Raw genomic sequence first — 20,546 nt, forward strand, 5'->3', positions numbered from 1 at the left:
TATAGTGGATATTGAATTTAATTTGCATTACTGTGTTCATTATGCCTCAAAGTAATTGAATGGATACATTCATACTCAGATAAGGACCCTCATTTCTTCATAGTCCCTACATGCAGGGGCCAACAGTGCTTTCCCAACTGGACCTGTGATAGGTATAAGAACTGGCCCAAATCAGTAGTATCAGTATACATACAAACAACAGTCTTCCACTTCAGCAGTTGGGGAGTTGTCTGACTCAACTTTACCTTGTCACTCCACAGTCTCAACTGTTAAATCTCACGATTCTCTGAAGAAAGCACCCTCCTTTATTTTTTTCTCCTACTGATAGAGATAATGGGGCCAACATCAATGGTGTGAACCTTCTCCTGCCTTAACCTGTTGTTTTCTCACCTGAGAAATATCATTCATGGAGATGTCACCTCCTCCAAAGGATCTTTTGGGCACTTCTGGTAAAGAGTATCTGGTCATGTCTACTTTTATTCAACTGTTTAACTTCCCTCCAGCTCAGGCTGGATCTTCTGCTTCATTCAATCCCCTTCCTTTGCCCTGTTGATGATGACTCCTTTGCAAGACTTACAATAAAGATTTCAAATGTTGCAAGATAAGTCTTGCAGCTGGTGATTCTTTCATGCAAGAGTTAATTGCAACATACTTTGCTGCCATCCCCTTGGCTTTCCTCTAATCTCGCAGTCGGGGTCAGTGCCTCCTGCTTTGATCTTTCCCCCTCTTAGACTATATATCCCTTTGATACAGAGCATTTCTCCAGCCAAATACCCAACTTTCTTGTCTGTTCCTGCTTTCTTGTATACTTCATTACTGATATGTATCTCCAAATACCATAAGGTTTCCATGTACTTAGTTGCTCCTGGTTCTTTAACTGCCCATGTATAATTGGCTATTTCTACTTGTGTCGAAACCTGTGCCCCTGATTGCTTTAATATCCATGGTGTAGACTTACCTTCCTGCAACTGTAAGTTCTCTGATTTCTGTGTATAGTACTACGTTGGTGCATCTGGTTTCTAAAACTCATTCTAATTCTAACTTCAGGAGCTTGTGGACTTTGGTTTGGTGTACTTTTCTACCTGTCATCATCATTACTCTTGCCTCAGCACCCCTTCTCCTGTCAACTTTCTTGCCTACTTTGTCTTCTGTTCTCACCAGCTTCCATTTTGGTTCCCCGTCCCCACAACCTGGAGCTCTGTTGCTTTGCCCCAAGCTATTCCTACCTTACAAGAAAGCTTCACTGTCAAGCTCAAATTTACCACCAGTTCAGCAGCCTCTCACAGACACATGCTCATACATCACTCCTGTCGCCACTACTTAGGTGACAGATCACCTGCAACTATTATTCAGCCTGCTTTTCAAATTAAAATAGTACTGTATTATTTTACTTTAGTACCGCAACTGTATACTGGAGTTTTCACTCATATTCTCTTTCTTCCATCTTACTTTCAACCCTCTCCAAAGAATGGAGTTATAGGGCAACTGCGAGGTCTTCCTCCTGTTACACATTTTCAAACCTTTTTACTGTTAATTTGCATGTCATTGGTGAATGATATGTTAGCTCCCAGCACTTGCTCTTAATTCTATATTCTAATTTGAAGCTCGGTAGATCTATATTACTATTCCGCGGCGGCCTAGACTTAGGCAGTTGCGGTTTTCTATGCAGTTTTACCTACTGAACAAGAATTTTAAGTAATATATATTCGGACGACTGTAATTAACCCCCAGGGTTAGGTGAAGTGACCCGGCACCATCGTTAGGGTAGGTGGCGGGGGCCAGGGGAAAGCCCTGGAATGACTGGGGTCCCGACACCGTGGGTTGCGGGACGGCTCGACCCTCGGCGGTTCCCGGCGTCTTCATCCGAAACAACCCCATTTTCTGTATGATTATGGGCTATGTTACTTGAATGGCTACTTCCCTTTATTGATAATATTGATAACTGTTGTGAAGTTAGTTTCCTTATTAATGAACTTTCATTTGTAACCTAAAAATTGTTTAAAGCATATTGTCATTATTAAATAACTGATATTAGCATATAAACTTTTATGTATAAAGCGACTACATTTATTATCTATTTAGTAACAATATCGAATTAATGATTCCATATCTGTAATGCATACTTAAATTAGCAGTTATTTCAGCATCTCTTAATTTGTGTACTTTCAGACTGCGTTCGTTGTTGTTCTCAAAAAGAGAAGGAAATAGACCAAGTTCTTGTATGAATGGGGATGAGTTCATTACTGAATTTAAAGTGAATATTTCGAAAAGTCCACAATAATAAGAAGTTAAAATCCACATTTTCTTTTCACTTCCCTTAAAGTAATAACTTTAAGGGAAGTAATGGAAAAATATGGATTTTAAGCTTTCATTATCACAAAATTTACTGCCAATAAGGTTACTACTTCCTGAATGATAGTTTAGGAGAGATGGGTCATAAGTAGTCTATCGTCAAGTTTAACACTTGGGTATTCTATTAAAGGCAATTTCCTATCCAACCGTGACAATGACTTATTTGCACAGAAGTATATCTTTGACCGCGTGGGAGGCAGGGTGTCGTTTCTGGTGTGGCCATGTGTCGTTTTGACGCTGCTCCCCCGCCTAAGTCGTGCCTGTACCTCGACGCTTTTCACGTCCGGTGTGGCCTTACCCTAACATAATTTTCTTTCATGCTAACAATATGAGATTGCTCCAGAGCAACAGCCAACAGGTTCGTGTACGAAAAACTCTGGATGCGAGACACTGAGAGGTAATGTCATGAAAACAATGATATGGATAAATAACACATTCTTAGAATTAATATAAACATGGTATGGTATTTATGACCGCATATTCCATCTACAGATGAATCTTTGAGTCATCAAACAGCTAATAGCTACTGATAACCAACTTTATATAGGCTCAGGACAACAAGGTATGTTTCTCTTCCAGATAAAGCCAGTTCAGGTGATGTGAAACGGTCACGTAGATGGCTCACAATTATTACTCATTATATACAGTGAATTTATACATCAAACCATTATTACATCATGGACTTTAAAATATATTTTTTCCATGTTCAAATGTGTGCTTTGAATGTTTCCGATCTTTACTTCATTAGCAAATGAGTGTTTTGAGATGGTGACTCCACATTGTGTAAGCTGGGTTCTGGGTGGGGGAGAATACAAAATTAATGGACACAAGGAGCAAGCTTCTTATTTAGCAAGGGTGGCTTCATCAAAAGTCCTTTTTTGGTTCTAGACCCCCTCCCTACCTAACCCAACCGGGGTGCCTAGGTTCTTACCAATAATAGTCCCTCTACCTGACCTAAACTAGGACGCAAGGACCATACCTTAGTGAGGAGGACTTTGATGTTAATTAAATGCTTCCATATAGTGCTATCGTTATTTAACCAGTATACAGCAAAATGAATAACCTTAAACTCGATTTTCATTGTTTATTAAACAACCAGAGTGAGTAGCTACTACTATAGTTGCCATGCAACATGAAATCTTTAGTCACAATTACTGGTGTCATGAGAAATTATCTCACTTCTGTAAGTAGTCATGAGGAAATTAAAGCGTTCTTTGATTGCTTTGTATGGCACTGTATAGAAAAAAAAATCGCACTGAATTGTGAACCAAGGAATTAAAACAACGAGACGAGACAAAAGTAATCTATTCCTCTTCTGTCTTTGTCTCATAAATGAATTTTAGAACTTGTTAGTTTAATCTATTGGTAGTATTGTTTGAAAGTTGTAACCGAATATGTGGTTGAGATGGTAGTTGGTAGGACAATCGCAACATCCTGGGAAAGGATTGCATTTGTTGTCAGTGCAGCATGGCTGAGACCTTTCGTCAATGGTTTGAGTCCGCGCTTCTATCCACGTCATATTTGCCATGTGCTCTTTACGCCATGCTACGAGCAAATCGATGACATTTCTGTAATTATTATAATAAACTAATAATCAAGATATGAATACGTTAACGAGCAAATTGATGACATTTCTGTAATTATTATAATAAACTAATAATCGAGATATGAAGACATTAACGAGCAAAAATAATTCCAGATACCTAAGAGACATTTGCTATGCAGAGAGTGTATCAGTTTGATGAGGGATCACGTCTGTGATTGTTTTATTGACTTACTTATAGTCTGGATCTTTTCCAAGGTCGTAGCGTTCTCCTGGATCAACTTGCATGTCAAATAACAAAGGAGGGTCGTGAAGAGTCAGCTGATGGCTACCAGGGCACATTGGATCATAGTTACTGGCATCAGATAAATCTGAAAGCAAAGTAATTACTTGAATATATCTGGCAAACAGCACGCTGAATTAATTTAGCAAAGTAGTAGCCTGTCAAAACTAAGAAGTTCGTCCAACTTAGCCATGAATAGTTCAACTTCACTGTAAACAAAGGCTTAATATCATAGTCTATGAAAGACGGAAACTTCTGGTTTATTTAATGAGGTCCATGGAACACGCCATTGTTAAGTTCACTACAATTTATATTTAATGTAAAAGAAGCATAAACTTACCTGAACCTTTGGTATAGAAATGAGCTTTGTATCGATCGTTCCTTACAGCAAAGGGTCCCAAAGATCTCTCTGGAGTTTCAGGGTAAATAGGAACGAATTCACGAGGGCTCTGGAATGAAAGAAAAGACTTGCCAGTAAGTTCACTAATATGTAATATTAAGTACAAAATAATTGATTAATGTTGATACTGAAGATATCCCTGTTTAACATCTCTAGCTATGGTTTGCATACAGCTACTTAGTGAGTAAGTAATTATTATTAAAACATTTAGTAAAAATGTCTAAAGTGATGATGCTTTATTGCCAGAGAAAAATTTGGTTATTATTATTATGTAAATAAATGAGCTCAAGTTCGCTGCCCATACGATGGGTTTCAGAGCCGATGGAATAAGGTGAATGGGTTTCTGTCTGGTGGATGGGCGGGGCAACATTTCGTAAAACGATGTTTACCTTGCTTACGTAATGAATGTTTTTCGACTCTTGGCTCGCAATCATTGGCCATGGCGTCGGTTAGATCATTTTTACTCTATAAAAATTAAAACTATTGGGTTTAGATTATTGATAATGCTGACAAAATTTGTGTGTAGTTGTAAAATATACATATGTCAACTTTCAGCTACATCCGATGCTTTGATAAGGAGAAAAATCCAAAAAACCGTGTTACAGAGGCCCTGAATTTCATAGTAGTTGTAGTTTTAATGGAAAACAAATCGTGGTTGAATTAATGTTCTCATCAAACATGTATCATAGATTGGCGATAGCAAGAAAATGAAGTATGGTAGCCTAGTATGGCTTTCCTCAAACTCCTGTATCAGGTTAATCTTATCCTAAGAAATGAAATAGCCCTTTTATATTTTATATTTGTTTTATTAATATATATATATATATATATATATATATATATATATATATATATATATATATATATATATTAGAATTTTATCCCAGAGAAGTTCAAATTACCTACTTTCTTACGGTAATCATAAGTTAACATCTCTGAAAATAGTCTATAGCCCTAGAATATAATAAATAAATAACATTAATAGCCTTTCCCGTCGTCAATTTCTTTACAATCTGTGAGGTACCAATAGGCCTACAATGTGCAAATTTCGTTGCGTAAACTATAGCAGACCTCGGAACGCTAATATTTCAAAATATGTTACAGTAATGATTAATTTACATGTAGTAAAATGACAGTTTTATAATAATAATCGTATGAGATAAAGATAAAGCAATGTGCTGCTTCAGTATGATGAAGGTAATATGCTGTTTACTGGTCTGTTTTTCAATATGGCCGGCCGAGGTCGCTGCTCCATGTTTATTGGCTGTGGTATGAATATGTATTGAAAAATGATTTGAGGCTCCTCGGTTACAGAGGAAACTTAAATACCCATCCTTGGCATAAGACAATTTATTTGAGATGTGGGCAGTGCTTATGTCGTCTGAAAATGACTATATTTTTTAAAGATTTGTGCACTTACAGAGTACGCTTATTGAATCTAGTCATCAAGGGGTTAACATTTTTATTCATTACATTTTCATTTAGATTGATAAAACTGGCACCACGTGTAAAAGGCAATAATACCACGCCATTCCTTACGGACATGCTAAACTAGCTAGAGTTTAGTTGAATTTAAAGGGCATTTTGGGAACCTGGTTTTTTGCGTGTATGTTGGCTACAGGGAATTAATGGGGGAAAAAAGCACAAAGGAAAGGGTGTTGAAGTGTAACCCATAAACATACCAAGACTGTAAAAAAGAAATAAAGAATAAAAGCCTTACGCAGAGTTCACATGAGTAGTATGAATTTTGAAACGGAGCATTTTTAAATCTAAAATCCATCAGTTTGAGTATGTCAGTATTCGGAACGGATCTATGGAGTGATAAATACTGGCTGATACTGATGTAAACTTATTAGTTCATGATAAATATGAATTTATACCAAATACATGCACTGCTTCAAGTTACCTTGAAGTAATAATCAATGTGATTCATTTATAGCCTCACGTGTTTCACTGAGAGGATTTCCTTTATCTTCTTAAGAAATGAATGTCATGATGAATGTTTCCTATGATACAATGTGAATACAAAGGAAAGTTATGTATTTTCACTAAGTATGTAATGAAGTAAGACATGAAAGAGAAAGAATTGGTAATATTAAGTGATTCATTAATATTCGCGTCTATTTTTGCAAATGCCATGCGTATTGTTTTTAAAAAGAAAGGAGAGAGATATCTCCAAAGGTTTCAAATAAGACCAATAATAAAACAAATATTCTGAAACTCATTCCTTGTGGAGGGCAAGAATGAAACCCTGATAATCTTTAAAACTGGATGATGTGTCATCGTCAGAATACTGCTATGTAGTACATGGTTAGTGGTTTGCTGTAGAATATTGCTCTTTAAGATATGAACTGTCTTTAATTGCAGTGAAGTTGAAAATGAACAAGTTTACTTACATGTACAAGGTGAAATCAGTATATTTTCCTGTTTTCCTCTTTCGGTGTCATTTTCAACTATTTCCCATCAAATATCCTTAATGGCAATTTAGAATATTTGCGACCAAGTTTTCATGCATTCCCAGAACTCATCATTTTAACTCAGAGGTTAAGAAAAAGAAAGAAAAAAAAAAACACTGACTGTTGCTTGTGGGTCCCACAGAAGGGAAGAAATATCGATGCCATCCAGAGTAAGGTTGGATGTGTCAATTCCTGTCATCTTCGCGATGGTTGGAAGTACGTCAAAAGTCGATGCCAAGGCACTTGTTCGCCCTTTATTAAAAATAAAATGTTTTATCAGTTAAAGATGCATTACATTTGAGAAGTATAGAAACTCCAACTCCAATATATCACGTAGAAGAGAACAGAAGAAATAAAATTCATTATTAAAGCAACATTCAAGTATGAATGGTCCTTTTCATGATAACTAGGATTTGGTGTGTTACGCGGACCGTAAAACAGTTTGATAATGAGTGTTCCATTTTACTCACGAAAATTCATCAACAAATTCAGAAAACGAACTCAGACCTGATGCTCACCTGGTTTGACGTAGTCTGGCCAGTGAACGAACGTTGGCACTCGAACGCCTCCTTCCCAGGTGGTGCCTTTTCCACACCTCAGCAGACCGGCGCAGCCGCCTCTCTCATGACGTGTCAAGCTTGGTCTTATAACGAGAGAAAATGGATTTTTATGCATAGAACAAAAGCAGTCAATTCACAATTAATCATAGATTTCCGGAGATTTATTTCACGAAAACTTGACTGACATGATAAACATTATAAACACAAGGGAGAACTCAACTCTGAAAATTGTTACGTACATGGCCAATTTAAATGCAAGTGCCACTTTCGAAGTGTGAACGTAACAATTTAGCACATAATATTTGCTTCTGACGACACCTCGGTGTTGATGTATCATAATGTTTTATATAATCTTGATTTTAAAATCCAATGCCTTTTCCATGTTAGAAATTAATATTATCGTTAGGAAGTGGAAGGTAAATTTCTTCTTACCTACAGTCGTTTTGTTTCTGTTTAAAATATTATCCATAAGATGGCTGATATATGACATTTTTATTACCCTTTAAAGTATTTACTCACGTGCAGACGAGTTGTAATTTTTCTTTTTCTTTCTACATTTAATACCACATGTTGTTCTGTGCAGATTTTTCCGTAATTCTTTCTGGCACCGAATTAAGTCATACCTTGTTCACTCTTTAATACAATAGCTAGTACTAAAATAAGTACGAATTTTCGTGTAAGGCGAAGATGAGTGCTGATAGATACAATTCTTTTCAGGATTCAACACCTTGGAGAAAAAATGACATGGCGTGGAAATCAATTCGAAGGATCATGAGAAGTTGTCTCACATCCGTGACAAATTGCAACAAAAGCTGATTCCCTTGCAACTCACCCGTTATCGGAACTAAACCATATCAGGGTTGAAGAAAGAAGACCCAAGTTTTGAAGGCGAGTCGCTATTTCTTGGACAGCCCAGTCAAGCTCTAGGAGGGCATCGCCAATTCTCCCTCGCTGACTCTTGTTGTGGAATTTCTTTGAAGCAAATTGAGGGTGATGAACCTGGTAAAAAAAGGAGGTAAGAAAGTTTATTGGTCAATTAATTGATTTTTTCTGTTGCACTTTCGAATTGGGTAACAGAAGATTCAGGATAAAAAATCAAATGTATTGTAAATGTATTGTCCTCAGCTCCTGGTGAACATTATTTATGTTGCCAGTAAATTTGGGAACGAGTACGCATAGCATGTACCTGATGGAAGGGAAGATAGAGGAAAAATGGAGTTTTCTGAGCAACTGCATTGTCGATGAAAGACAGAGCTCTGTTTACGTATCGTTCGGTCAACGTAGTGAGGTCAGCTGGCTGTTCGATGATGTCCGTATTGCTACAAATATAAACAAACTATATATATATATATTAGATTAAATATATATATATATATATATATATATAGATACTATATATCTATATATATTAATATATATACAGTATATTTTACCTTCACATGTCAATAATTCAATAGCCACACGTTTCAGAATTGTATTTAACTGAAATGTTTTATCAGTCACTGAAGAATAACCATTTTAGAAGTAAATGAAGGAAACACTAATGATAAGGTAAAGCTTATTGTCAAATACCTCAAAGAATATTCGCAAATGGGCCCATTATATAAAAAGGTCACAATTTCCTAAAACAGGCGATGCAGTAACTCACTTGAAGAGCGGACAGGAGACATCCTGTTGCCAACACAGATCGTAACACGGACCGTCTTCTGGGAAACAGGTGCGACATGGGCACATGTCGTGGGAGTAAGGTATCCCGTAGTACCCGTCGAACCCGAAGTGAGTGGGCAGGTACTCTTTCGAAACGCCGACGCCCAAGTGCCATTTGCCGACGATCATCGTGTTGTAGCCCTGAAATCATAAGAGGGCGTTTGTTGAGCCTCTCGATACAGTGGTATGGAATCTATGGTTTGTCACAATGAGGATCGGTAGGGTGGGGCGAATAAGGAATTACTGAGTTAACAAACGTCTCGTTATAATAAAAGTATGGCCATAAAAGAACCTACTCAGTGAAAGTGTAAAACATTTGATTTTACACATTTTCATGAAAAACCTATACAATTTCCGTAGTTTGTCATTTTGTCACTAGCAACTCTTTATAGTCACTCTGTTCCTGAGTAACTCTGCTAACTCTTTATAGTTACTTTGTCACTTAGTAGCTGAGCGATGGTAGTTTCGTTTCGCGGGAGACCCAGGGTGCTATCAGGGGTGAAGGTTCCCGGATACACTCCACTCCGGACCTGCAGCCGCCCCGTCAGTAGAGAGGCCCTGAGAAGGGAAGCTTGCGATGAGAGGGAGGAATTCTGTTGTTATTTTGTCTGTGTGCTATGCCAGTGCTTTACGAAGCAAAGCATATGTGTATGATATGTGCAATGTTATCGTCATTATTGGTCCTAGAATTCTATAGGAGTTTGTGATCTCTCTTCTACCAATTAAAACAAACAAGACACACGAATGCAGAAAGAACTCGTTTACTTTGCTCCTGACAGGAGACAATAGTATCAAGAAAATGGATTGATTCTTCTCTCAAGAATCAATGCCGCCCTCCGTGCTTCAGCGAACCTCTCGTGATCTCAACATAACGTGACCTTCGTCATGTTGAAAATAAGAGCTTCCGCCGGAAATAGCGGCGCTTGTGGAGGGAAAAAATGTCCCCCTCATCAACAGTAGCTACTTCGCCATGATATAAAATACTGAGACCATAAAAAGAGATAATCGTACAGACAGAGAATATAAAGATATAAGAGTAGTGAAAGTTCTTAATAATAATAATAATAATAATAATAATAATAATAATAATAATAATAATAATAATAATAATAATAATAATGTGCTTAATTTACAATGAAGGATGGGTTGGCCAGATGCCACCATGAAACCTTGCACAATGGCGTCCAGTCAGTGATAGTTGAAGTGATGTGACCTAGTAAGGACCTCTGGATTTGGAATCGCCAACGAAGACGATTAGCAACGAGAACGTTAATAATTCTTCGTAGAAAAAACAGTGATGCTAAGTTTTTCCAACATTTTTCTTACCTTGATGGGCTGCAGATGGGGCTAGAGACGTAGAAATTGGTAAAAAATCTTCCATTGCTGGCCAGTTGGTCTATGGTTGGCGTCCTGACAAGGGTGTATAAAATCTAGTTCATAAATCGTTTCAGTTTTGGAATTACAGATAAAATTTTATCTAAGAAGTATTGCAAGTTTGATAGTATCAGCCTTTTTATTTAGAAGTTGAAATCTTGATCTTAGAACATTGATCTGAAGTATGCTTTGATCGGTTAGGAAATGCACAGGTAAGACCAGTCATTAGCAAACACTTGCATTTAACTACTTTCGTTCATGCTTGTAGCTCTATTTTAGTCATTAAGGTTTTCCATTAACTGTCTTTAAATCGGTTACTCACCTAGAATTGGGGTGGCCCGAAAAGCCGAGATCGGCGAAACCTAAGTCATCGGCGAATATCAAAACAATATTCGGGCGCTGAGACAGATTCTTTTTGTAGTCCTTGATTTTGTCATATGTTGTATCCGACGAAGGTAGAGGCTTTGTTTCCTCCTTTTCTCCTTCTGGGTCTTCAAGACTCAGGGAGAATGTGGAGGGCACAGCACAAAACAGTGCTGTCACAACCAGTGAAATCGTCAGTGAGAGCGGAATCATGTCCACTTTGCACGGTGGCCGGTCACGAAGGCGAAGTCGATTCTCACGGGGTCTAGAAACTGACTGAGTGGATTAGCGTCAATGGACGCTGTGAGAAAATTGATAAAACGGCCGGTGCCTCAGTGCACCAGGGCCAGTTTAGTACATCTTTTCAAGGGCATTTATTTTCTCACGATGTCATTGCTGAAAATAATAATAAGAAATGAGGTGTTACTGGGTTACTGTAGCTTTGAATCATCCATATATATTACATACACACACACACACACACACACACACACACACACACACACACACACACATATATATATATATATATATATATATATATATATATATATATATATATATATCGTATCTTCCAGCTGATAAGTAGAAAAGACTTAGCATCACTCTGGATAACCATTTAAGTAACCAGAAAGTTTCTTACAAGATGGTAGGTGATATTTGACAATTATGTAAGCCGAACAACTACTTTTGTCAAAAAGCCAAAATGTCAGTGCATGGCAATGGAACTCATGATCATGGGTTTCTTGTTACAGAATAGGGTGCGTCCATTTCCGAACACTCCCTGGAATAGTCTGTCCTCAAGAATCTATTTCGCACTTGTAACACACCCAAGCCTTTTATACACCTTACTTTTTAAGAAATGATACTCGGTCATGTGTCTCGCTGTCTTGCCGTTCCCGCCAGACCCCAAGTTTTGTTGCAGTTTCTCAGCATTGCCTGCTAGGAGATGCAGTCTCAAACTCAAGGCTATGACTCTTAATACTTCATTAACTTGTTTGTTTTCTTTGTCCACTTTGTACCCCGTCAAGTTTGAACATTTTTCACATGAAATGTTTGTATACCAAAGTTTTCGTGTGGGGTATGCGGAATAGATTGATATTCAAGAAAAAATTGTTTGTATATTGTCTCTGTGTGTTCATAATCACGGCCATAAAATATTTGACATGATGAGAGATAAGTGTTTGCTGCTTGATGTTGATCTAGAACAGGGGTTCTTACCAGGGGGTATCCGTATCCCTTGGGGAAGTATGAGAACCACTTGCTGAGAGTATGGGACTTGACCTCTGGATATTTGGATATATTTGATTTTAATGTGTCAATGTACTACACATGGGTACATTTTGTAAATAATTAACTATATAAAACTATAAATGCCTTTGATTTTCTTATATGTTCTGTTCCTAGTTATTCATACTTAAAGCATGTTTAAACTAAGTATATTAAGTGGACTTGAGCAAAGGGGGTATGGAACCATATTGGGCAATTCTCTGGGGGTCTGAAGTCATCAGAAGGTTAAGAAACCCTGGTTTAGAAGATTGTCATGTTTTAATTACTATAATATACGTTATATTTGCTTGAAAAATCACAGTAGGTGCACGTGACTTCATTAATAACGCATCGCCACGGGAAAGCGCTTGGTACTGATCTTCTGTATGTCACTTTCCTGTGGTATTCGCGTAAACATACACACATATATCTATACCCATATATATATATATATATATATATATATATATATATATATATATATATATATATATATATACACAAAACGACAAAAATCAATAACTTAAAATTCACTATAAGGACGGACATGAACTACTTAAACTGAGACAAAAAAAAAAAAAAAACTAAAACATCTAAAAGAGAAAGAGGGTAAGTAAAAATTAGAGTGGTTCCTTCTCTTGGTGCATGGAAGATATGATTCTAAAATCTGCATTATTGGTGTTGGTTTTGCAGTGCAATACCATATCTTCCACGCAAGAAGAGGGGGAACTTAACAAGTTAGAGCTTATCGTAATAAAAACTCATCCCCCCTTTAATCAACCAAGCAGCCTCGACACCGCTATTCATAGCGTAACAGTTTGTTTATATTTTGGTCTGCAATTCAACTTTTGCTTACCCTTTGTCTTTTTGATGTATTAGATTTTTTTTTCTTTTTTTTTTACTCGGATCATGTCCGTTATTATAATGAATCTTGAATTATTATTTGCTTTTTGATAGTTTTTTAAATAAGATTGTAAGTTATTTGTATTTTTGTTGAATTGTAGCCTTAAGGATGCAATGCGGTATTGCGAAACGCCGTCTGCAAATTAAACTGTTGTTCTAAGTGTTACGAAGTGCCAAGTATCTGGTTACCATTCATCAATTGTTACCTCACAAAAGCCAGACACCTGAACCCTCATCACAGGTATTAAACGACTGAATACTCTAAAGGCAACTGTGATCCCTTAACAACTTACCAGTATTGCAGAAAATCAGACTAAGTTCATCAAAACAGGTGTAAGATAATCTTGTAAGTTATTAAATTAATCAAAGGGCATCACTCCATCAATAACTTTAAAAGTCTAAGTATTTCCCTGATTTCAGAAGTCTAAGCACTTCCCTGGTTCTAAGTCACTTCAAGTAAATTGAAGGAAAGCAGACATATTACCACTCTATGTTTCTACCTAACATCAATATAATCAAATGCAAATATACTGGTTAGAAATGAAATACTTATAAAAATTTTAAATATAAAAATATATTATTAAACTCAAAATTTATAAGTGAAATTCACAATATCAGGGAAAATTACTGTTACTTGAAAACAAAGTAAAGTTTAATTAATTCTTGAATCAAATAAAGTAAAATTAAATCAAAATTAATTTATCACAAAATTCAAGAAAATTAATTCAATCAAAATTCAAAAGTGTTAGGCAATAATTGAAAATTTGAAATTAATTCACAAGTGCTAAACAACAATAAAACTTGAAAAGAATTCTAAGTAAATGCAAATTAATTCACACGTGTTAAATTAAATTAAACGTGCAATGATTAAGCAATAAAAATAACTAAGTCAATTAAATTGTGAATGTAAATGAAAATACAGAAAAATGTGGACAGTATCAAAATAAAAAGGCACACTTCAACAAGAAAATGAAAAAAATGCACAAAATGAAACAAACACAAAACACAAAAATTTGCAATGTGTAAAAGTGTAAATCTTTTCACTCAAAACATTGTAACCATCAGTTTTTATCAAACCACTGTTCCTATCAGTTATTAGTTAACCACTGTTCCTATCCATTATTAGTTGCAACTAATAAAAATATAACACACTTTACCTTTTTGGTATACCAACTTCTTTCTTTGCTGCAGTCTTGTTTTACATTTTCACAAAAACCAGGCGCTGTTCCAACAACAATGTTTGTTCAGGTTCCACAAAAAACACTACTTAACACTAAATAAACTCTGAGAAATATCAAATATGAAATTCTCAAGTTACGAGTGACCAATTTACGTTACGTTAATATAATCTCAAGGATGTCGACGGAGAGAGAGAGAGAGAGAGATCTGAACGCCTCGAGTATCTGAGATGTAATGAAATTCTTCTCCCTTGCGGAAACTGGACAGTGGATGACACAAAAACGTTTTTGGCAATAATGCTTCCAGAAGCTTCGAAATCTTACGCAATTTTACATACTAAATGTGTAATCTGCACGTGGCACTCGGCAAAGACATACGTGTTCAAGACCAGTCTGTTAAAAAAAAGACATGTACTCGACTCAGTCGACCAAAGCAGAAGCCCTTATCTTACTTGATGACAGATTCTCAAAACACAAATGAAGTCTCGAGCTCGCTTATCAAAAATGTTGACAGATTAGGAAAGCAAACGGAGATCTCGCAGTTCCTCTAATCTCACAGTGCTGACATAATAGGGAAACAATCGTAGTTTTGAATGGACAAAGAAAATCTCTCTCTTTCTACATTCTACGTTATATATATATTATTTTACAATATGTTATGCGAAATCTGAACACACATTTTAAACATCCTATCTCTAAGCTATCTAGGAATCTGAAAAAATGTTGCACAATTCTACATAACATTTTATACAATCACAGAGGAGATATATGCATTTTGAAAGTAGCAATATATAATATAAGATACGCACTGCCTTTTCCTTGATGCTCCTTGATAGCTATATATATATATATATATATATATATATATATATATATATATATATATATATATATATATATATATATATACAGGCAGTCCCCGGGTTACGACGGGGGTTCCGTTCTTAAGACGCGTCGTAACCCGAAAATCGTCGTAAGCCGGAACGACGTTGGAAAAATGTCTTAAACTAATAAAAAGTTATAAAATCCTTACTTGTAATCCTTTGGTTACACTACATGTTGTTTCCTGTAGTTTTATGTACAACCTGGAGTTATTTTCATAAAAAAATGCTGGTTCTTGAAGGTAAAAACTATTGTAATCCTCTGGTGACACTACATTCTTGAAGTTTTATGTACAACCTGGAGTGATTTTGCCAAATCTTGAGGGCTACAAGAACAATTGATTACTATTTACATACCATATAGACTAATTAAAGTAAACGTATCTTTAAATAGGCTTATATATTAGTATCAACAAAACATTTACTGGCATGAGTCAGAGGCCGTTTAATGAAACGAACACTTCTCTGTCCTATCTGTTCTGAAAATAAACATTATGTCAATCCCCAAGACCATTGTTGCCAAGACGCCTCTCTCTCTCTCTCTCTCTCTCTCTCTCTCTCTCTCTCTCTCTCTCTCTGATCAAATTACTGGATAATGTCTCTCTTTGGATACTTCGATTTTGCCAAATCTTGAGGGCTACAAGAACAGTTGATTACTATTTACGTATCATATAGACTAATTAAAGTAAATGTATCTTTAAATAGGCTTATATTATTAGTGTCAACAAAATATTTACTTGCATGAGTCAGAGGCCGTTTAATGAAATGGACACTTCTCTGTCCTATCTGTTCAGAAAATAAACGTTACGTCAATCCCCAAGACCATTGGCAAATGATCTCATTTGCCAAGACGCCTCTCTCTCTCTCTCTCTCTCTCTCTCTCTCTCTCTCTCTCTCTCTCTTATCAAATTACTGGATAATGTCTCTCTTTGGATACTTGGAATTTGCCTTGTAATCTAACCAGAAACTTAATTTTGTTATTATTACTGGAAACAAGCAATGATTTTTTCATTATTTGCGCTTTTGGACTGTTATAAACTTTGCACATCGCAAGCTAGTATTCATTCGCTCGGAAACTAGTTCTGCATATGAGGCGTCACTAAAAAAATTAGAAAAATACGACATAAAAAGTGTCGAAAATCATCATAACCTCAAAATTTTTGTTGTAATCTAACTAGAAACTTATTTATATTAATATACTGTGCTAAACTATAAAGGATTTTTATCATAGTATGCGTTATTTAAAAGCGTCGTTAACTCGGAGCGTCGGAAGACGCCTCTCTCTCTCTCTCTCTCTCTCTCTCTCTCTCTCTCTCTCTCTCTCTCTGATCAAATTACTGGATAATGTCTCTCTTTGGATACTTGGAATTTGCGTTGTAATCTAAGTAGAAACTTAATTTTGTTATTATTACTAGAAACAAGCAATGATTTTTTCATTATTTGCACTTTTGGACTGTTATAAACTTTGCACATCGCAAGCTAGTATTCATTCGCTCGGAAACTAGTTCCGCATATGAGGCATCACTAAAAAAAATTAGAAAAATACGACATAAAAAGTGTCGAAAATCGTCATAACCTCAAAATTTTTGTTGTAATCTAACTAGAAACTTATTTTTATTAATATACTGTGCTAAACTATAAAGGATTTTTATCATAGTATGCGTTATTTAAAAGCGTCTTTAACTCAGAGCGTCGGAAGCGTCAGCGTCGTAACGTCGTAACGTCGGAACAAATGTCGTAACCCAGGGCAGATTTTTCAATGAATATTTAAGAAAAAGCATCGTAAGCCGGAGCCGTCGTAACCCGGGGACTGCCTGTATATATATATATACATATGATATATATATATATATATATATATATATATATATCTATATATATATTATATATCTATATATATATATATGTATAATATATATATATATATATATATATATATATATATATATATATATATATATATACATATACTATATATATATATATATATATATATAGATATATATATATATATATATATATATAAAATTTTACTTTTGACCGAAGTCGATCATCTGTTGGAATTTAATAAATATATCAACAAAGCAAAAATAATGTTCTCTAAAGGTTTAAACGAGCGTGTATATAAACCTTTGTAAATGTCAGGCTATCATTCCTGGTGAAAATTTCTCTCACTGCGAAGCATTTTGAAAAAGATTGTTCATCTTTAACAGAAAATTACCAGATAAGAGCGTATTTGTCCAAGGTAACTCGAAATCCTCATATTGTCAACAATAGCGGACAGTATCTTTCGTTTCGTTCTTTCAGTGTCTGAAAAACATATAGGAGTATAAAATGTTTCTCTTATTTGTATTTTAAGAGGAAGAAAGTCGAGTCAATGAGATTAAGTTTTGCCGTTAGCGATTCGTTCCATAGATATATCTTTGAATTCTTTCAGTAATTTGAGAGCGCGGGTCTGCGCACGCGAAGCACAGGGACAGAAACAGAGACAAACAGAGAGAGAGAGAGAGAGAGTTTTATTCAGAGTAGTCTTGGGAATAACGCCCACCAGGTCTTTCCTGGAAGTTGCATAACATCAACTCAGTTCATCTGAGATCAATACAATCCTGCTGAAGTGGGATGGCCTCGGAGACCGTCCTCGGGATTGAAGATAGTTTCAACAGAGAGAGAGAGAGAGAGAAGAGAGAGAGAGAGAGAGTTCTAATCGTTAAAGTTTTATGTACTAGTTTGAAACGTAAGTGGGTGTGATACATGTTTACCTTTTCTGGATGGTGACTAGAAACCCAGCGAACACTGTTGCTATGGCGATCATAGTAAAGGATTCAAGGGACGATGGCGAAAATGTGTTATTTCAGGGAAAATTAAGTTGATATTTCATCATTGATATTCATTCAGATTACAGTCCCGCCTTGTGTGACTTATTATACATCCATTAATGGATCTCATAACAATATTACCAACCTTTGCAAAATCAGCTTTCCGTTATGGTAATATTATTTGCAGGCAGTTGCCACTTCACCACAATATTTTTAAATGAGTCACCTCCAATTGGAGACTATAGTCTACACGAATAAGTGATTCTTCTTTGGGATTGCACTTTACCCTTGGCAGCAATACAAATCTGAATTTAAATCATAACTATTTTTTCCTGCCTGAAACTTATAGGCATTGCATTTGTTGTTTTTTATGCGTTAATCATTACGTTATCTTACTTTTCTCCAAAAGTTCATGTTTTGCTTCTTTTTCTTGGTTTCAGCTTATCTCTATAACCTTGCTTTTGTTCATAGCTCCCTTCGTCTATCTTTTCTTGCTCACATTTCAAACTCGCTCGCATGGTCCTACAATTTCTCTTTAATATCCCCATTCAGAACTGTATTATTTTCTAACTCTAACTATTCCACACACCGTTCATAATTCATTTCCCTATTCTTTAATTTGACGCTTACATGTTATGGCATTTCAGTGATTCTTGCATCACTCCATCCAAAGACTCTTAGACCCATTTGTACACAAAACCAGTCCTTCTTCCACCCACATATTCTTAAACACATTTAACTTTCTTCCCAAAGGTTCAGTTGTTATCAACAACTTTTCTTGTATTAGTATGCATGCATACTCAACAACACCCCCCACATTGCCTCTCCGCCTGTTCGATAATAAACAATTCCAAGGTTCATTTATGTCTTATGCTTACCTCTACTTTAAGACACTCACGACTGTGTCATTGCTAACGCTTTATGTACACACCCTCCTCTTTGTCTAACCCAGATAGTTCTTCCTATATCAGTCTTCAATTAATATCCTCTTACTCACCTTTCCTGTTATAGTAAGTAACATTGTGCCCCTTCAACTCATACAGTACCCCACTACTTCCTTGGAACATTTCCATTATCAAGGCATACCTGCTCACCTTGGCCTGTCACTCAATTGCATATACATTTTGAAACACGCACACATTATATATATATATATATATATATATATATATATATATATATACAAATGTATAAGTTATGGGAGTGTCTTCGTGCGTTGCGTACATGCGCGGCTTTGCAGTCAATTTAAAGTGGAACACTACTGACACTAGAAAATAAAGAAACGCTGTAAAAACATAGAAACCCCCCCCCAAACCCCCCAAAAAAAAAAAAAAAAAAATTAAGAATGAAATATAAAAAAAACTCGAGAAATGAAAACAAATTTATGGAAAACTACGATAAACTTCAGTCTAATATTGTGGCACTGTTACAGATCATCCGTTATGAAAATTAACCAACTATTGAAATTGATAGATAGGACATTTTTTATTCCCCTACACCAGGGCTGAGTATAATCCTCCTTATGTATATTTTTAGACAACGATGTAAATGATGTTAATAATAAGCATGACACGTGCCTAAAAATTCTCGGATAAAGAAATTCACTATAATGTACAGATTATATAATCTGTTCGTGTTAAGTAGCTTAAGCACTTTTTACAAAGTGCTTCCTCATCTTCCTAATGAGCTTCAAGTGCTCCTCGTGTACAGTGAATGTAAAATTAAAAATAGTTAATGATCAGCCAGCTGCCTACAAATTATACAACAAGGGAACGAAATGAATTGGGAGGAGGAGGAGTGTCTGGTTATTTATGGAAAAGAAGACCGAGAACTCTTCACCATTAAAAGTGAATATAATACGTACGTTAATATCATCTAGCTTTTTCTCTGGTTTTATTTCACTCACACGCATAGAATTTTGGATGCTTCCGCACTGCAGTTAATCGTATTACAAATACACGTCGGTAACTTACCATATACATATCATAAGCAGGTTTGAATTAAGTCTACGACCTTAAGGTGGCTATAATTCTTGGTAAATGCTGGATAACAATCGTTGCATTCAACCTATTTGTGATGTGTGCGACAAGTTGCCTACGTGTGGTTATGACAAACGTCGCATTTTACAGTAGTGTGGACGTAACCACCCTTAGATTATATCAGATAACAAGTATCACCCAGACTGTTATTTTTTCGATTCACGATCCGTTTGACAACGACACAATGTATTGAGATACACTGGTTTGGCGCTGAGGTACAATGTCCAGTGTTCACCTCAGTCAAGGTCATCTCGCGTTATCATCATCACATTACGTGAAAGTCCCTGATAACTCTCATTGAGCTCATGTCAAGATGTAGCAGGTGTTATGGAATGATGTCGTCTGCGACGGCGAGAAAAATCAGCCTTTGTTACCTCAGAAAGCTCTGATAAAATTCTGCTTAGTACCCACGCGGATGACTG

The 20,546-nt window shown here is 36.0% G+C and overlaps 1 protein-coding gene across 1 annotated transcript; it reads right to left on the reverse strand.

Moving 5' to 3' along the window:
* Window positions 1-3,641: 3,641 nt before the first annotated feature.
* Window positions 3,642-20,073, reverse strand: LOC135216013 (arylsulfatase A-like). Its single transcript, XM_064250944.1, has 12 exons — window positions 20,059-20,073; window positions 10,998-11,434; window positions 10,628-10,711; window positions 9,736-9,859; window positions 9,243-9,442; window positions 8,781-8,913; window positions 8,427-8,593; window positions 7,553-7,677; window positions 7,156-7,286; window positions 4,519-4,627; window positions 4,131-4,266; window positions 3,642-3,920 (listed from the first exon to the last, which is right to left on the reverse strand). The coding sequence occupies exons 2-12, from the start codon at window positions 11,249-11,251 to the stop codon at window positions 3,707-3,709; spliced, it is 1,677 nt and encodes a 558-aa protein (XP_064107014.1). The 5' UTR covers window positions 11,252-11,434; window positions 20,059-20,073; the 3' UTR covers window positions 3,642-3,706.
* Between the last annotated feature and the right edge of the window lie 473 nt (window positions 20,074-20,546).

Source organism: Macrobrachium nipponense, chromosome 6 (genome assembly GCF_015104395.2).
Source record: "Macrobrachium nipponense isolate FS-2020 chromosome 6, ASM1510439v2, whole genome shotgun sequence".
NCBI lineage: Eukaryota > Metazoa > Arthropoda > Malacostraca > Decapoda > Palaemonidae > Macrobrachium > Macrobrachium nipponense.